Here is a 16,688-nt window from a genome sequence, read left to right as displayed (position 1 = left end):
CCTCAGAGGAGTTTACACTCTAATCTCTGCTGTGTTAAGGTGGCCATACACTGGTCGATTTGCCATTAGAGCAACCAGCTGACAGATCCCTATCTGATCGAATCTGATCAGAGAGGGATCGTATGGCTGCCTTTACTGCAAACAGATTGTGAATCAATTTCAGCCTGAAACCGATCACAATCTGTGGAGCCGCCGCTGCCGCCTGCCCCCCCCCCCTGCATACATTACCTGAAGCCGGCTCCGGGTCCTCTTCTCCGCGCTGCACCCTGCACCGCATCCCAGCGTACACTGTGTCACTCCGTGACCAGGAAGTTCAAATAGAGCGCCCTCTATTTGAACTTCCTGGTCACTGCAGTGACACAGGAAGTTAATGTACGCTGGGATGGAAGCAAGAGAGAAGCGCGGAGAAGACGCGGAGAAGATGCCCGGTAGCCAGCGTCAGGTAATGTCGGCTAGCGACGCGCTCCCTACCCGCGGGCGATCGACGGAAGTAACCCGCACGGCGCAATCGACGGACCTATCCATTTTCGGGAGGAAATCGGATCGGAGGGTGCATTTAGCACAAACGATTGGCAGCAGATTCGATCCCAGTGATCGAATCTGCTGTCGAATCGGCGGCAAATCGGGCCAGTGTATGGCCAGCTTAAGGGAAGGAATTTAGGATGCTGCAGGTCTGGGGGCAGCTGGATATAGCGGGCCTTGGGCGATAAATAGTAGAAATCCGACCCTCCATGTACTGTATATGCTCACTGTGTGCGTTACTGTGCAATGCATGAAGCATCCTTTCCCATTTGTTGTGATTATTTTTACAAAGTTACGCAACGTCCTGGTGCGATCCTGTCTGAGGTCGCCACGCTACAAATATTTTCATGTATAAAATGTCCCCATATAAATCCATCACCACCTTTTTATTATTTATTTATGCAAAATTACACTTTAAACTATATGTTAGGCCAATGTCATAAAACCCGCAGTTACCACAAAACTGTCCTCATCCTCCCCATTGTAAGTTTTTAAGAGTTAGTGTGACAATATTGCCGATGCCCCCACCCCGGCATCTGCGGCCCCGGGCATCCAGGAAGTCATAACATTTCCATATAAAGCGGGTAAACACGCCCCGCCAACACAGGACACGCCAACACTATTAAAAAATGTACCGGCATTTTTTTAATATATTTATTCTTCACGGTTAATATGTCGGTGTTGAAATGTTTGTAATGATCAGCTGTCGGCGAATCCGCTTCCTGGTCGGTCAGGAGTTAATAAATGACTCTGTGACAAATGTAGACGTTAGTATAAAAGCCGAATGGAGCAAAAACGAGGATTTCTCTCACGGTTGGAGTTCTGAGGTGAGTATAGGATTCAGACTTCAGCCTGGAGGGTAGAAGGAGCAGCTGTTTAATACGAAAGATGCCCACTAATGATCCAATCTTTGTTGTACAATCTTAAAGTGGACCTGATTCAGAACTCTACACGATACGATTCTTTGTGCGATTCGATTACGATTCTATTTACGATACGATTAAATCCGACATGTCCGATCGGGTTTCGATTCAATTCAATTTGATTCAATTTGCCATTGTTTTGCAATGGCAAATCGAATTGAATCGAATCCCGATCGGACATGTCGGATTTAATCGTATCGTAAATAGAATCGTAATCGAATTGCACAAAGAATCGTATCGTGTAGATTGGGCTTCACACAGGTCAAAAACACAGAGAACTGCACCCTGTGTGTATTTAGAGAGTTTAGCCTGTCTAGTTCCCCCTCATCTGTGTCTAATCACAACTATAATTTGATCTCAGCTCAGGAATCTCTGCTGCCTTGACAGAGGAGCTAATTTCTAAACACAGGATGTTAACCCTATGTCTAATTCCATGAAAGCAGGAAGTAGACACGGCAGATTTATTGCAGGATTTGTATCGGCTGTAACAAAGAAATTGTTCTCTTTAAAGAAAACCTGTAACTAAAAAAACCTCCCCTGGGGGGTACTCACCTCGAGTGGGGGAAGCCTCTAAGGTTATTATGCTGCTGCTTATCTTTTAGTGCTGAGAGGTACTTCTGAGTTCAGGTCCACTTCAAGGTACCCATTAATGGTGCAATCAATCTCCTGATCAATCAGATTGGGTGCTGTTAATGGTGCCAATTCGACGACAAACGATTGGTCTATCAATCATTCCATCAATCCGAATGATTCTTTTACTCTGATCAGATTGGTAATCATACCACCCTCCATTGGTGAGCTGAAATATTGTTTCCAATGGATTGCAAGGATCAGCCGGTTGATTGTTCTAGGAAAAATTGGATCGTTAATGGATAACTTACTTTACCAAATCTATGCTGTGGAAGGGTAAAACTGATTAAATATATTTTTGAAAGGATATTTTAGGCAGTCCCTCATATAATATAGAAATGGTGAGATTGTACAATCAAGATTGTATTGTTAGTGGCCATACACCATACAATTATTTATATACGCAAAAGCTTGGTATACAGAGGCGCCAAAATAGAGTAAAACGTTTTAAAAACCGTTTAAAAGTAGAGGGGGATGTTAGGGTGGACTTACCTCCCTCTTACAAAAAAGAAAACTCACTCGAGTCTCGATAAAACAGAATTGACAAATAATTTATTCAACTCCACAAATGCAACGCGTTTCGCGGGCGTGACCCCGCTTCCTCAGGCAAAAATGGGAGCACAACTCAGTGGGTCAAGCAGTAAGTTTGAGCGCCTCTTGACCCACTGAGTTGTGCTCCCATTTTTGCCTGAGGAAGCGGGGTCACGCCCGCGAAACGCGTTGCATTTGTGGAGTTGAATAAATTATTTGTCAATTCTGTTTTATCGAGACTCGAGTGAGTTTTCTTTTTTGTAAGAGGGAGGTAAGTCCACCTTAACATCCCCCTCTACTTTTAAACGTTTTTTAAAACGTTTTACTCTACTTTGGCGCCTCTGTATACCAAGCTTTTGCTGATCTTCTAGTCCACCCTGGGTGGAGGGGTGCATCCCCATCTACTATCTACAGAGAGCGACTTCTTAACCTGAGTGGGGTCAGGTCCTAATGCTCCCCACCTGCATTTAAAGTGGTTGCCTATTGGTAACCCGTGTTTCTGAGTATATACACATAAAATTGTATTGAACTTTTCATTTTACCTGACAATACTGCACCATATTGGGCTCTCGATTCTCTTCTTGTTTTTAAGCAATTATTTGTATACATCTTTTCATTTAAATCAGTTTTCTGGTTTGAGTGTATTTTTTTTTTTTTTTGGATATGTTCTAAAAATCGATCGTTGGAAACGTTGGAAATTCAGGAGATTTGATCATCCAATTCTTTTATGCAATGAATCATTTCTATTGAAACATGAAATGGGAAATCAACCATTTTAGTTATTATTGTTTAGTATTTATATAGCACCAACATCTTCCGCAGCGCTGTACACAGTATGTTGTCTTATTGTCTAATGGCCCATTTCCACTTGTGCGGTGCGGAATCACCGCGGTTCCTCCGCTGACGAATTCGCATGCGGGAGCGAAATCGCATACGAATTTTAGCGTGATTTCGCATAGGTTAGTGTAGATGCAAATTTAACCATGTCAGTGCCTGTGTGCTTTTTACATTGCTTTCATGCGAAATCGTATGCAAATTTGCATACTAAAACCGCATGCGAAATTCCTATTAAATACATTGTATGCGAATTCTGCGGGGTCTTCGTGCAGATTTTTTCTGCACAGAAAACCGCTCAGAAATTCTGACAAGTGGAAACAGTCCCACCCACTTGTATTGTCTGTGCGAATCTGCATGCAGGAAACGCATGCAGGAAACGCATGCAGATTCGCTCTAGTGGAAACGGGCCTTAAAAGATTGCAAATCAGAATGGTGACAATGATAGTTGGAAACAGAGCAAACGTTTCAGGGGAATCAACATTCTTCCACACACAAGGAAAGGAGAAATCAGGGCACACAGCCACACATTGCTCCCCTGCTCCTTCAGTGTCATTACTGGGCTGGTTTGCAGCAAAATAAACGTGTGTGTGTGTGAGGGCCCATTTCCACTATCACAAATTCGCATGCGTTTTTCGCATGCGAATTCGCATAGCAATACAAGTGGATGGGACTGTTTCCACTTGTCAGGCTTCCTTTGCGTTTTTCTGTGCAGAAAAAATTTGCATGGCAGAGCCATCAGAATTCGCATACCGCTATACGATTCGCATACAATGTATTTAATAAGAAATTTGCATGCGGTTTGGGTATGCGAATTTTCATGCTAATTCGCATGCGAATTTGCATAGAAACAATGGAAAATCCCACCAGCACTGCCATGTTATCCGTGCGTTGCATACAGTGAAGCATACTGTCAATGAAAAGTATGCTTTACTGCCACAGTTATGCACGCAGTGCATCAGGATGGCGCACCTCATTAAACCGCAACACAACCGCCGTGCTGTAAACCTCACATAGGTGTGCATTGCAGGAAAGCCACGTAACAATGCGGCAGTTACACCACATCGCAGGACTGTGAGCATAGCCTACAAGGGTACCTTGTACCCCAAATGGGTACTAACCTGAATTGCTAGTCCAGATCCATCCCTTCGTCCCCCTCCACCGTACCCTTCCCACACCGCATCCCATGAAAAACCACCGTCAAGCTTTGTCAATGGCTTGCGCATGCGCAGTCGCACAGACCTGCTCGGGATTTGGCGGGAAAAGCTGAGCCTGATGAAATCCATGCTACTGCGCACGAGTGAGCCATCTGCAGCAGTATCTTGCAGCAGTACAAACCTGATCAAGTTCCGCCAAAGCCCAAGCGGGTGTGTCCTACGGCGCAGCAGGTGCAGTATGGCCGTGCGCCTGCACATTTCGGGGATCTGAGCACTGGAATGGGGAGGAGGACAGGGGAAGCTCCAGGCTGGGTGCATACTTGGCACTGCTGGTCGCGTTTTACTGCGTATGCGTTTGTGCATTGTTAATGCCTTTTCTGTGCGTTTGCGTTTTTCCCGCACATGCGTTTTGTGTGTGTTTTACTGCGTTTGCAGTTTGCATATATAAATTGCATATGCTTTTGTATGTGTTTTGCATGCGTTTTTTAAAGGCGTTTATGTAAATCAGTAGGACGTCAACAGGAAGCAGAAAGTCAAAAAAAGCATATAAAAACGCATTCTCAAATGCATACAAGACACACTAAAACGCATTACCTCTGCGTCACCTTTGACTTTTATTATGTGTGTTTTTGATGTGTTTTTGCAAAGTACGCAACAAAACCAGCGTTTTTAAAAACACACGTTGCAGAACACAAATATATGCATTTTTTCATGTGGGCCATTGACTTGCATTGCGTGCGCTTGCACGGCGTTTTCCGCAACGCCAGCGTTTCTGCCTAGTGTGTTTCATGCCTCAAGAGGATTTAGAGGCTTCCCTCTCCCAAAGTAAGTTTTGAAAATGTTTAAGGATACCCGAGGTGACATGTGACATGATGAGATAGACGTGTATATACAGTGCCTAGCACACAAATAACTAGGCTGTGTTCCTTTTTTTTCTTTCTTTGTCTGAAAGAGTTAAATATCAGGTATGTAAGTGGCTGACTCAGTCCTGACTCAGACAGGAAGTGACTACAGTGTGACCCTCGCTGATAAGAAATTTCCCTTTTTATCTCTTTCTTGCTCTCAGAAGCCATGTTCTGCTAGGAAAGTGTTTTATAGTAGGAATTTCTTATTAGTGAGTGTCACACTGTAGCCACTTCCTGTCTGAGTCAGGACTGAGTCAGCCACTTACATACCTGATATGTAACTCTTTCAGGCAGAGAAAGAAAAAAAGGAACTCAGCATAGTTATTTGTGTGCTAGGCACTGTACACACCCATGTCTATCTCATCATGTCACATGTCACTTCGGGTATCCTTTAAGGTGGCTTCTAACGATACAATTTGCCAAACAATTTTTTATGAACAATTCTTCCTATGAACGATCGTCAATTTACCAATCCGATCAGATTGACAGGATTGATCCGAAAATTGATAATTTGCAATGGATCATACGAATAATCACTTGTAAACCATCGTTTACCAATTTGTATCGTTGGTGGCCATCTTTAGGTTACAAACCTTGCAGGTTTGCTTTAAAGGGATACTGTAGGGGGGTTGGGGGAAAATGAGTTGAACTTACCCGGAGCTTCTAATGGTCCCATGCAGACATCCTGTGCCCGCGCAGCCGCTCACTGATGCTCTGGCCCCGCCTCACTTCTGGAATTTCTGACTTTAAAGTCAGAAAACCACTGCGCCGGCGTTGCCGTGTCCTCACTCCCGCTGATGGCACCAGGAGCGTACTGCGCAGGCCCAGTATGGTATGCCTGCACCGTGTGCTAATGGTGGTGATATCAGGGGAAGCAAGGACACGGCAACGCAGGTGCAGTGGTTTTCTGACTTTAAAGTCTGAAATTCCAGAAGTGAACTGGAGGCGGGGCCAGAGCATCAGTGAGTGGCTGCATGGGCACAGGATGTCTGCAGGGGGCCATTAGAAGCTCCGGGTAACTTCAACTCATTTTCCTACGAGCCCCCTACAGTATCCCTTTAAGTGCTTGCAGAAATTATAGAGAGTCTGTACTGCAAACCAAGCCCATTTTAGGTACAGGACAAACAGGCAAAATATGCATGCTAACATTTTGCAATGTTTAACCCTTTAGCAGCCTATTTAGAAGCTTGCATGCGCTCCAAGCCAAAAATATTTTATCACTTTTTTTTGTTTTTTTATTTCTTATTTGTTACATTTGCTTGCTACTGAATAGTACAGCTGTAAAATGTATTTATGGCCACTTGTCACTAGGGGGCAGTGTCAGACAATAACATCTGTTTTTAGTTTCTGTATTTTCTGTTAGAAGGGAGAGATCAAAGCATTCCAAAGAATTTACAGCAAAATGAGTTCTGCCGACTGAGGTGAAAAGCAGCACACTTATCTCGACGAGATAACTCTATTGAAGCTGCTAATGTGTTAACCACTTCAGCCTACAGTGTCGTTTCACTGTATGCATCCGAGCAACGTTCACCTCCCATTCATTCAGCCAATAACATTATCACTACTTATCACAATTAGGCTTTCTTTGGGTGGCACATTTTGCTAAGAATTCTTTTTTTCTAAATGCATTTTAACGGGAAAATTAAGAAAAAAATTGAAAAAAATCATTATTTCTCAGTCATCATAGCTTTAAAATACTACATGCTACCATAATTAAAACCCACGTATTTTATTTGCCTGGTTATTACACCATTTAAATTAATGTATGGCGCCAATATTTTATTTGGAAATAAAGGTGCATTTTTTCAATTTGCGTCCATCACTATTTACAAGCTTATAATTTTAAAAAGTATAGTAATATACCCTCTTGACTTGCATATTAAAAAAGTTCAGACCCTTAGGTAACTATTTGTTGTTTTTTTTATTGTAATTTTTGGTTTTTGGTTTTTAATTAAAAAATTTATTTGAGGTTTTTCAGAGTGAGGAAGTAAACAGGGGATTTTAAATGAAATTTATTGTGTATATTTAAAAAAAAAATATGTAGATGTAGAGCTCTCGTTTGCAGGAACAGAAGGGGTGACATGTGACATAGAAAAATCGTGGCTTCCCAGAGAAAGACGTCGGTTTTTCTTAGGGAGACATAGATCAATGAATGGGATCTGTATTCCCATTAATTGATCTCAGGGGCAGCGAAAGGCAGCGAAAGGCAGCGGGAGCGCGCGCGGCCACGCAACAACAGATAGACCGATGTGGTTAAATATCACACCTGGCACAAGCATTCAGCCAGAATTTATTTAGATCACCAGATCAAAGATTCAGAAAGAGAACTGATACAACAGCCCAGCAAACAGTATTTTTCAGAAACCAGACACTCATATTGTTTTTGCTCCCCACAGGTTGGGCGATTTTGGGATCCAAGGATGTGGGCAGTTGTCTGGTTGCTCCTGTTGGGGGCGGCGTTTTCCAGCACGGAGGAGGGGAAGGACGCAGACAATGCGAAGGCATTAGGAATAGCCAATATCAAAATGGTCGATGACATCACTTCCGCCCTCAACTATAATGAGCTACGTCAGAAGAAAGGTGAGACCACCCACTTTTATATCACCCTCCAATGATTACAGAGTACCCAGAGAGCTCATAGTGACGCAGAACCACTGGGAATAAAAAAGACCGAAAAGCCCTCCTACTAAAAAAGCTGAACACAATTTTGCCTTTTTAAAACAGATGGTGTTTACAATACTTCAACTTTACAGTGCACCTGAAGATGGGGCGCAAACTCAAATACAAAGTGGGCTGAAATTGTACACTGGGACCAAGTTGTGGGGCAATCCCAATGTCTTCTGGCTATCTTCCTTCCTTATAAAGTTCCCTGGTGTCTAATGACCCCCTCCAACCCCTATACAGTTCCCTGGTGTCTAATGGCCCCCTCCAACCCCTATACAGTTCCCTGGTGTCTAGTGCCCCCACATCAGTTCCCTGGTGTCTAGTGGCCCTCCCCTTTACAGTTTCCCAGTGTCTTGAGGCCGTCACCCTCCCCTATACAGTTCCTTTGTGTTCAGGGCTTCCCTCTACCTTCCCCATATGGCTTCCATGGTGATCTAGGGATTCACCTTCAATATAGCTTCCCTGGTGGTTTAGAGCGGGCCAAACATAATGTAAAGAGGCAAAACCACTTGAGGGCCAAATTTAATGGCTCTGAGGGCCAGATTTGGCACATGGGCTGGAGTTTGACATGTATGACCTGAAAGGAAAACAAGTGCCCCAAATGGATACTTACCTTAATAGAGCTTCCTCTGTCCTCCTCAACTAGGCTGTTCCAGCTATGGGACCCTCTGAAAGCATGCTCTTGGACCCACGCGGGTCCATGCTCCTAGGCAGGCATGGCCCATCTGCGTCTGTGCATTAGCACACAGACCCAATCAGGCTTGACTTTCTCTGCCGAAGGACCATGGCCCTGACATCACACTGTGGGAGGGATTTCAGTGAAAACAGTGTCAATGTCAGGGCCATCGTGAGGTTAGGTAATACAAGTACGAGGTAGTCATAGGAAAGGAGCACACGATCATGTGGAATAAAGAGATGGCCCGAACAGTTCACCCGCGAACGGTTCCAGGCGAACTTTGGGTGGTTCGCGTTCGCCAGCGAAGGCGAACTTTTACGGAAGCGAAGGCGAACTTTTACGGAAGTTCGATTAGCCCCATAATGCTCCATTACGGTCAACTTTGACCCTCTACAGCACAGTCAGCAGGACATTGTCGCCAATCAGACTACATTCACTCCTGCAGCCCCACCCCCCTTATAAAAGGCAAGGTTCTCCAGTCGTTTTACTCACTCGTCTGCCTACAGTAATTAGTTAAGGGACAGCTGCCGACAGACTCTGCTAGGGAAAGCTTAGTTAGGCTCTTGTTAGCTTGCTCCTGGCTGATTGTTATTCCTTATATTGCACCCCACAACAGCTCCCTCTCTCCCTCCTCCTCCTCCAGGGTCTTGTCTTCCAGGGAAGACCTGGGTTCGATTCCTGGCCAATGTATGTGAGTTGGCTTTTGACATCCTACAAATCCCTAAGCAAGCTCATTTTTCTCTTGGATATATCATAATGGTGCCTGCTAGGCTGGCTTCAGCATGTAGTGTTGGTGGTGGTATAGTGGTGAGGAGAGCTGCCTACCAAGCACTAGACCTGGGTTCGATTCCCGGCCAATGTATGTAAGCTGGCTTTTGAAATACTACAATTCCCTGGAAGACTAGACAGAGGAGGGAGAGAGGAGGGAGCGAGGGATTACACTTCCTGATGTTGTAAAGCAGTGTAGGCCTGCAATTGAACATTCAATGAGATGTCTGACCATAAAACACTGCTTTGTATCAAAATCAGATTTTTTCTGGAACTTTTGATGTATATTCCACTCAACCATGTGTCCGTCCAGGTATTAGACCCCTTGAAAGATGTTTTCCATCATTTTTGTGGCCAGCATAATTTTTTCTAATTTTACAAGTTCGCCTCTCCATTGAAGTCTATTGCGGTTCGCGAAAGTTCACGCAAACCGAACTTTCACGGTAGGTTTGCGAACCAAAAATCTGAGGTTCGGGCCATCTCTAGTGGAATACACTAGGGAAAGTAGGACGCTGCAAAAGGCTTACAATCTAAGGGGATTGGAGATGGACAAACTAGGTAGGTGTAATGATCTGCGGACGATTTCCAGTCAGCGCACACCACGTGCGCTGAAGCAGAAGGAAATCGCCACAGTCACAGAAGCAAAGTACCCAGTATAGATTTGTAGAGGAGAATTCCAACCAGCAGATGGAGCTGTGGAGTGCAGAGGAATAAACCCTCTGCACAGCCACAGATGCCAGATTGAAATTGCACGATTAAGCAAGATAGAACAACAGAGGAGAATTCCAACCAGCAGATGGAACTGTGGAGTACAGAGGAACAAGTCCCCTGTACAACCACAGATGCCAGATTGAAATTGCCCGTTAAGCCAAACTGAGCAACAAAGCAACAACTCAGAAGAAAGCAAAGACAGAGACAGACAACATGAATGTCCACCAATCTAGTCGCCACCCAGCGACGGTAGACATATCACATCAGAGCAGACCAGAGTGAGAAAGCTAATAGCAAGAGAGGCGATTGCTATCAGCAACACAAGACTGAGCAAAGACAGAGAGTGAACTGACTAAGGAAGACACAGCAAATCACCACAATCTGAACGCCTAGGAAAATAACAAATGAACTAGCTAAACGCAGTCCCCGCACGATATGCGCAACAGAGACAAGCGCGTTAACGGTATGGCCACCGCACGATAAGTGCAACAGTGACAAAACGAACCAACCCTAACTAACAAATGAACACAGAAAATGACGACAGACAAATAACGCGAACGCTTGCTAATCGGTTGCCTTACCCCAGACAACAGCAAGCGTTCGTGCTAGACAAGACAGACTGAAGGAGCAACCAATAGCAAACGCAGCTAAGGTTATACTCCAAGAGTCAGACAAGAGAGATCCACCGCCTCTACCGCTAGGGCGAATGCGATCTAGGAGCGAGACCAAATGATTCACTGTCAGCCACCGCAGGTGACAGTACAATCGCAAGGACAGGACAAGACAGAACAGGAATAAACAGTACAAATAAAACAGAACCTGACTGCACGATAGGAAGTGCAAAATGCACTCCCTAATAATTAACTACACTAGAATATTCGCAACAAGATACAACAGAGGCTGAGGCTCCAAGGTAAGTTTCCCTAATCAGAAACTATGTCGAGCAAGGAATTCTGGGAGGAAGTGACATTTATACTAGGACCCTTCAAAGGAAGCAGACAAGCAGATTTGCAAGATAAGTGGATGCAAATCAGTCAGCCTTGCAGAAAGGCCTCTTTTCCCTGGACTGAACTATGCAAGCTGCATAGGAAACAAAGCAGTCCAGGGAATCAAGGCCAACAGAGCGGATTCTGACAGTAGGGCTGTAGAATAAGTATTCAGTAGAGCAGTGATGGCTAATTTTGGCACTCCAACTGTGGTGGAACTACAAGTCCCACGAGGCATTGCAATACTCTGATAGCTCTAAGCATAACTCTGGGAGGCAGAGGCATGATGGGATTTGTTGTTTTGTCACAGCTGGAGTGCCAAGGTTAGCCATCACTGCAGTAGAGAATTACTGTGTGGTAGGGGGTGGTTAGGCCATCCTGAAGAGTTGTGTTTTGAGGGCTTGCTTGCATGTGTTGAAGGAGGGGGCAAGTCTGATGGGTGGTGGAAGGGAGTTCCAGAGGGTGGGGGCAGTCCTTGAGAAATCCTGCAGGCGTGCATGGGAATGGGAAATGAGCGGCAGTTAGGAGAAACACAGTTAGGTTATGACCCAAATAGCACTTGCAATCTTTTGCCTCCAAATATCAGGCATGTTTTCTTGTTTAATACGTTTTAAAGTGTACCTGTAGGAAAAAAGTGCCCAAACCGGTCCAGTGATCAAACCCATTCCCCCACCCACCCATTTCGACAAGGACTTGTAAAAGTCCTGCTTCTGTTCAGACATGAGCTGTCCTGCGCTGTCCCACCGCGGTTGTTCACATACTGGAGAGCAGCTGGAAACTTTCAGAGAGTCCTGGCGGGAAACGATGGTCTGGAGAAAGACGTGGAGGATCCAGTGGTTTCCCTCTACCGATGTAAGTATCTAATTTTTCTCCATTTTAAACTAACAGGTTTGCTTTAATTCATCCTCGATAAAATTTTGTAAATAAACCTCGATGTGTCTTCTAGCATCCCTCACACCAGTTTTGTCTCTTTCAGTCTTCTTCACCAGAGATTGCGACGAGCTCTACCGACTCGGTCACAAAGAAAGTGGTAACTACGTGATCCGGCCGGACGGCTCCCCCTATCTGGTGGTTCAGTGTTTAATGTACGACTGCGGGGGATGGACAGTCATCCAGAGGAACTCGTACAACTCAGAGATCACCTGGAGCGAGACGTGGACAGCCTATGAATTCGGCTTCGGAAACATCGAGCAGGACCACTACCTCGGGAACAAGTACATCCACCTCTTAACCAATCAGAAGTGGAATCAAGTCCGCTTCCTTCTCGTAGATGCCAAAAATACCACCAAGCACTCTGACTACGACAGCTTCTTTCTCAACAACGCTACTGACCAGTACCGGATGAGGCTGGGGACATACAAGGGCGACGCCGGTGATTCCATGGCCTCTGCCGACCTCAAAAATCTGCACGACAACATGAGGTTCTCTACGTTTGATAAAGACAACGATCGGCAGTACAACAATAACTGTGCCGACAAGAATGGAGGGGGCTGGTGGTACGACTCCTGCTACGATGCTCAACTCAACAAGAACAACGGCCTCCACTGGAATACGCTGTGTGACCACAACTGCCGGAACTCCTTGATCCTCATCAGTCCCGTCCATATGTACTGTAACCGGGCGTAGAGTGCCAGCCCATGGGCCCAAACTCGATATAATAAAGCAATACTAAAGTAAATCGAGAAAAAAATTAGATACTAACCTAAGCTCCACCCTTCCAGCGCTTGGTCCCTCTCTGCCTATCTACTCGGTGTGCGAGCGATGCCGTGGATGAGCGTGTCTGTCCTGTGCACACATGAGTACTGGCCATGCATGTACCAGTTCAATGAAGGTGTTCGTAAAGGAAGGAAAAGGCCAGACTAGTGCATGCCGAATACATTCATACTCATTCAATGCAGGGATCGCACACCAAGGTATCCAGGGCTGCCCAACCCTACTGCCAAGCTGAATTACTGTCTTTACACTTCCTGTATATGGAGGAACCAAGTCCAATAAAGGCTTATTAGCCGAAAGCTTACTTTTTAGCTATCTCTAAGTTAGCCAATAAATGGTATGATTATGATTCAAAACTTCTTGCTTTTACTGTTGGCTAACATGGTACAACACTCTACTGCTTCTACTTACTTCACTTCCTGTGCAGGAGGCCACGATCTACTGGACAGGAAGTGAATTCCTGTGGAGGTGACCCCTTTCTTTTGGACAGGAAGGCCTCTCTACGGAGACGACCCCCTATTTGCTGGACAGGAAGTCACCTCCGCAGAGGGTATCACGTGACCACAGGGGGGGGGCAAAGGATGTGCCCCCCCTCCCCCCAGTTTGCGAAACAAGGTAGGTAGCTTGGTATAGGTACCTCCAGTATAGGAATTCAGGTATAGGTACCCGCAGTATAGGAAGCCTGGTATAGATGCCCCAGTATAGCTAGCCAGGTATAGCTGCCCCCAGGATAAATAGCTAAGACTAGGTGCCCCAAGTATAAATGCACCCAGTAAATCTAGCCAGTTGTAGGTGCCCCCAATAAAGTTAGCCAGGTATAGGTGCCCCCAATAAAGTTAGCCAGGTATAGGTGCCCCCAGTATAGGTAGCCAGGTATAGGTTCCCCCAGTATAGGTAGCCAGATATAGATACTGCCAGTATAGGTAGCAAGGTATAGATGCCCCCAGTATAGGTAGCCAGGCATATGTGCTCCCAGTATAGGAAGCCAGGCATAGGTGCTCCCAGTATAGGAAGCCAGGTATAGGTGCCCCCAGTATAAATAGCCTGGTATAGGTGCCTCATCTGTCATTTACAAACCGCATGGGACAGAAGGGGGGCACATAAACAGGGAGGGAGGGAGGAAAGTCGGTCCCCCTCCCCACTTCTGCCAGGCACCCCGGTCCTTACTGGCGCTGCCAGATTGGCGTGGCCTGAAGCCGGTGCCTCAGGCTGCATCATGGGAGGCCCAGCCTTGTGTGCAGACGGAAACGGCGCTTCTTCTTTTCACGCAGCAGCACTTCGTGTAGGCCTCATTCATGATCTACCAATTCCTATACACACTCTTGATTATGAATAATTGTCAGCTGAAATGATCTGGTCAAAGTGACCGAGAACCGTCGTTTTCTTCTTCAGTCAATGGCTTCCATTTTCGTTAACGATAATCAGCCGATCATTTGTTTTTATTGAACGACTTTCATCTGCTGTCTGTTCAAAGGTCATGGCTGCGGTCACTCTGGAGCAATGTGGTGTGTCTGACAATTATATGGTAACAGTATGTTCACATTGGCGCACTAGCGGTGCACATAACGCGAGACGTGCTATGCAGTACAGATGCAATGAGGCTTGCATTTCCTGTACTGTATATGCTCACTGTATGCGTCGCGTGCAATGCACATAGCGACCTTTCCCCTCCATTGTGATCCTGTTTTTACTGAACACAATGTCCTGGTGTGAACCTAGCCTGATGTTACCACATTGCAAATATTTTTGTGAGTAAAATGTCCAACTATACATCTTTATTTAACCAAAATTACACTTTAAATTGTGTGTTATTCCTATAATGACCAATGTCATAAAACCCACAGATACCACAAAACTGTCCTCATCCTCCCCATTGTGCGTTTTTACGACTTGGTGTGACAATATTGCCGATGCCCCCACCCCGGCATTTGCAGCCCCGGGCATAGAAGAAATTATAACATTTCCATATAAAGCGGCTAAACACACCCGCCAACCCCATAAAACATTTACTGGCATTTTTTAATAGATTTAATCTTTGCGGTAAATACGTTGGTGTTGAAATGTTTATGACCATCAGCTGTCAGGGAATCGGTTACCTCATCAGACAGAAGTTAATAAGTGACTCTGTGACACATGCAGATGTTAGTATAATAGCCAGAGAGAACGAGGACAGGGATTTTCCTGACGTTTGCAGCTGTGCTGAGTATTCTGACTTTAGCCTGGAGGGTGGAAGATGAAGCTTTTCAATAATTAGCCACTTCAACCTTCAGTGTTGTTTCACCTTATGCATACATGTCAAACTCCGGCCCGCGGGCCAAATGTGGCACTCAGAGCCATTTAATTTGGTCCACAAGTGGTTTCCCCACTTTGCATTATGTTTGGCCCACTCTAGTCCACCAGGGAAACTATATTGGAGGTGAAGCCCTAGAATACCATGGAAGCCATATGGGGGAGGTAGGGGGAAAGCACTAGACACCAGGGAACTGTATAGGGGAGGGAGGGAGGCCACTAGACACCAGGGAACTGTATAGGGGAGGGAGGACCACTAGACACCAGGGAACTTTATAAGAGAAGAAGGTGGCCACTAGACATTGAGGTTGGCCCCGCCACTAGTTCCCAAAGTACAACTTCAGCCCACTTTGTATTTGAGTTGACACCTCTGACCTTATGCATCCGAGCAACTTTCACCTCCCATTCGTTTGCCAATAACTTTATCACTACTTATCACACTGACACGATCTATATCTTGTTTTTTCCGCCACCATTTAGGCTTTCTTTGTGTGGTACATTTTGCTAAGAATTATTTTATTATAAAGCCATTTTAACAGGAAGATTAAAGGGAACCTAAACTGAGAGGGATATAGAGGTTTCCTTTTAAACAATACCAGTTGCCTGGCAGTCCTGCTGATCTCTTTGGCCGCAGTAGTGGCTGAATCACACACGTAAAACAAGCATGCAGCTAATCCAGTCTGACTTCAGTCAGAGCACCTGATCTGCATGCTTGTTCAGGGGCTGCAGCTGAAAGTATTAGAGACACAGGAACAGCAGGATAGTCAGGTAACTGGTATTATTTTAAAAGGGAAAAATCTATATCCTTCTCAGTTTAGGTTCCCTTTAAGAAAAAAATGGAAAAAATTCATTGTTTCTCAGTTTTCGGCCATTATAGTTTTAAAATGATACATGCTACCATAATTAAAACCTATGTATTATATTTTCCCATTTGTCCCGGCTATTACACCATTTAAATTATGTCTCTATCACAATGTATGGCGCCGATATTTTATTTGAAAATAAAGGTGCATTTTTTTCAGTTTTGCGTCCATCACTATTTACAAGCCCATAAGTAAAAAAATAACAGTAATATACCTTACTACACACATAGTATAAAAGGTAACTAGTTATGAGATATAGATAGAGAGAAAGAAAGAGAGAGAGAATATATATATATATATATATATACATATATATATATATATATATATACATATATATATATATATATATATATACATATACACATATACACAGTGGAGGAAATAATTATTTGACCCCTCACTGATTTTGTAAGTTTGTCCAATGACAAAGAAATGAAAAGTCTCAGAACAGTATCATTTCAATGGTAGGTTTATTTTAACAGTGGCAGATAGCACATCAAAAGGAAAATCGAA

The 16,688-nt window shown here is 44.7% G+C and overlaps 1 protein-coding gene across 1 annotated transcript; it reads left to right on the top strand.

Moving 5' to 3' along the window:
• The first annotated feature begins 1,208 nt into the window (after positions 1-1,208).
• Positions 1,209-13,376, top strand: LOC137526217 (fibrinogen-like protein 1-like protein). The gene is made up of 3 exons (XM_068247433.1): positions 1,209-1,349; positions 7,899-8,082; positions 12,284-13,376. The coding sequence occupies exons 1-3, from the start codon at positions 1,209-1,211 to the stop codon at positions 12,931-12,933; spliced, it is 975 nt and encodes a 324-aa protein (XP_068103534.1). The 3' UTR covers positions 12,934-13,376.
• Positions 13,377-16,688: the final 3,312 nt, after the last annotated feature.

This window comes from Hyperolius riggenbachi, chromosome 7, assembly GCF_040937935.1.
Source record: "Hyperolius riggenbachi isolate aHypRig1 chromosome 7, aHypRig1.pri, whole genome shotgun sequence".
Taxonomy (NCBI): Eukaryota; Metazoa; Chordata; class Amphibia; order Anura; family Hyperoliidae; genus Hyperolius; species Hyperolius riggenbachi.
Note: the sequence above shows the minus strand (reverse complement) of the source record. Positions and strands in the feature narration are given on the sequence as shown.

Bases quoted from the DNA above. Each gene is read 5' to 3' on its own strand.
- LOC137526217 (XM_068247433.1), top strand. From the start codon at position 1,209: ATGTTTGTAATGATCAGCTGTCGGCGAATCCGCTTCCTGGTCGGTCAG. The intron at 1,350-7,898 runs GTGAGTATAGGA...TGCTCCCCACAG, and splicing joins CTCACGGTTGGAGTTCTGAG to GTTGGGCGATTTTGGGATCC. The intron at 8,083-12,283 runs GTGAGACCACCC...TGTCTCTTTCAG, and splicing joins TGAGCTACGTCAGAAGAAAG to TCTTCTTCACCAGAGATTGC.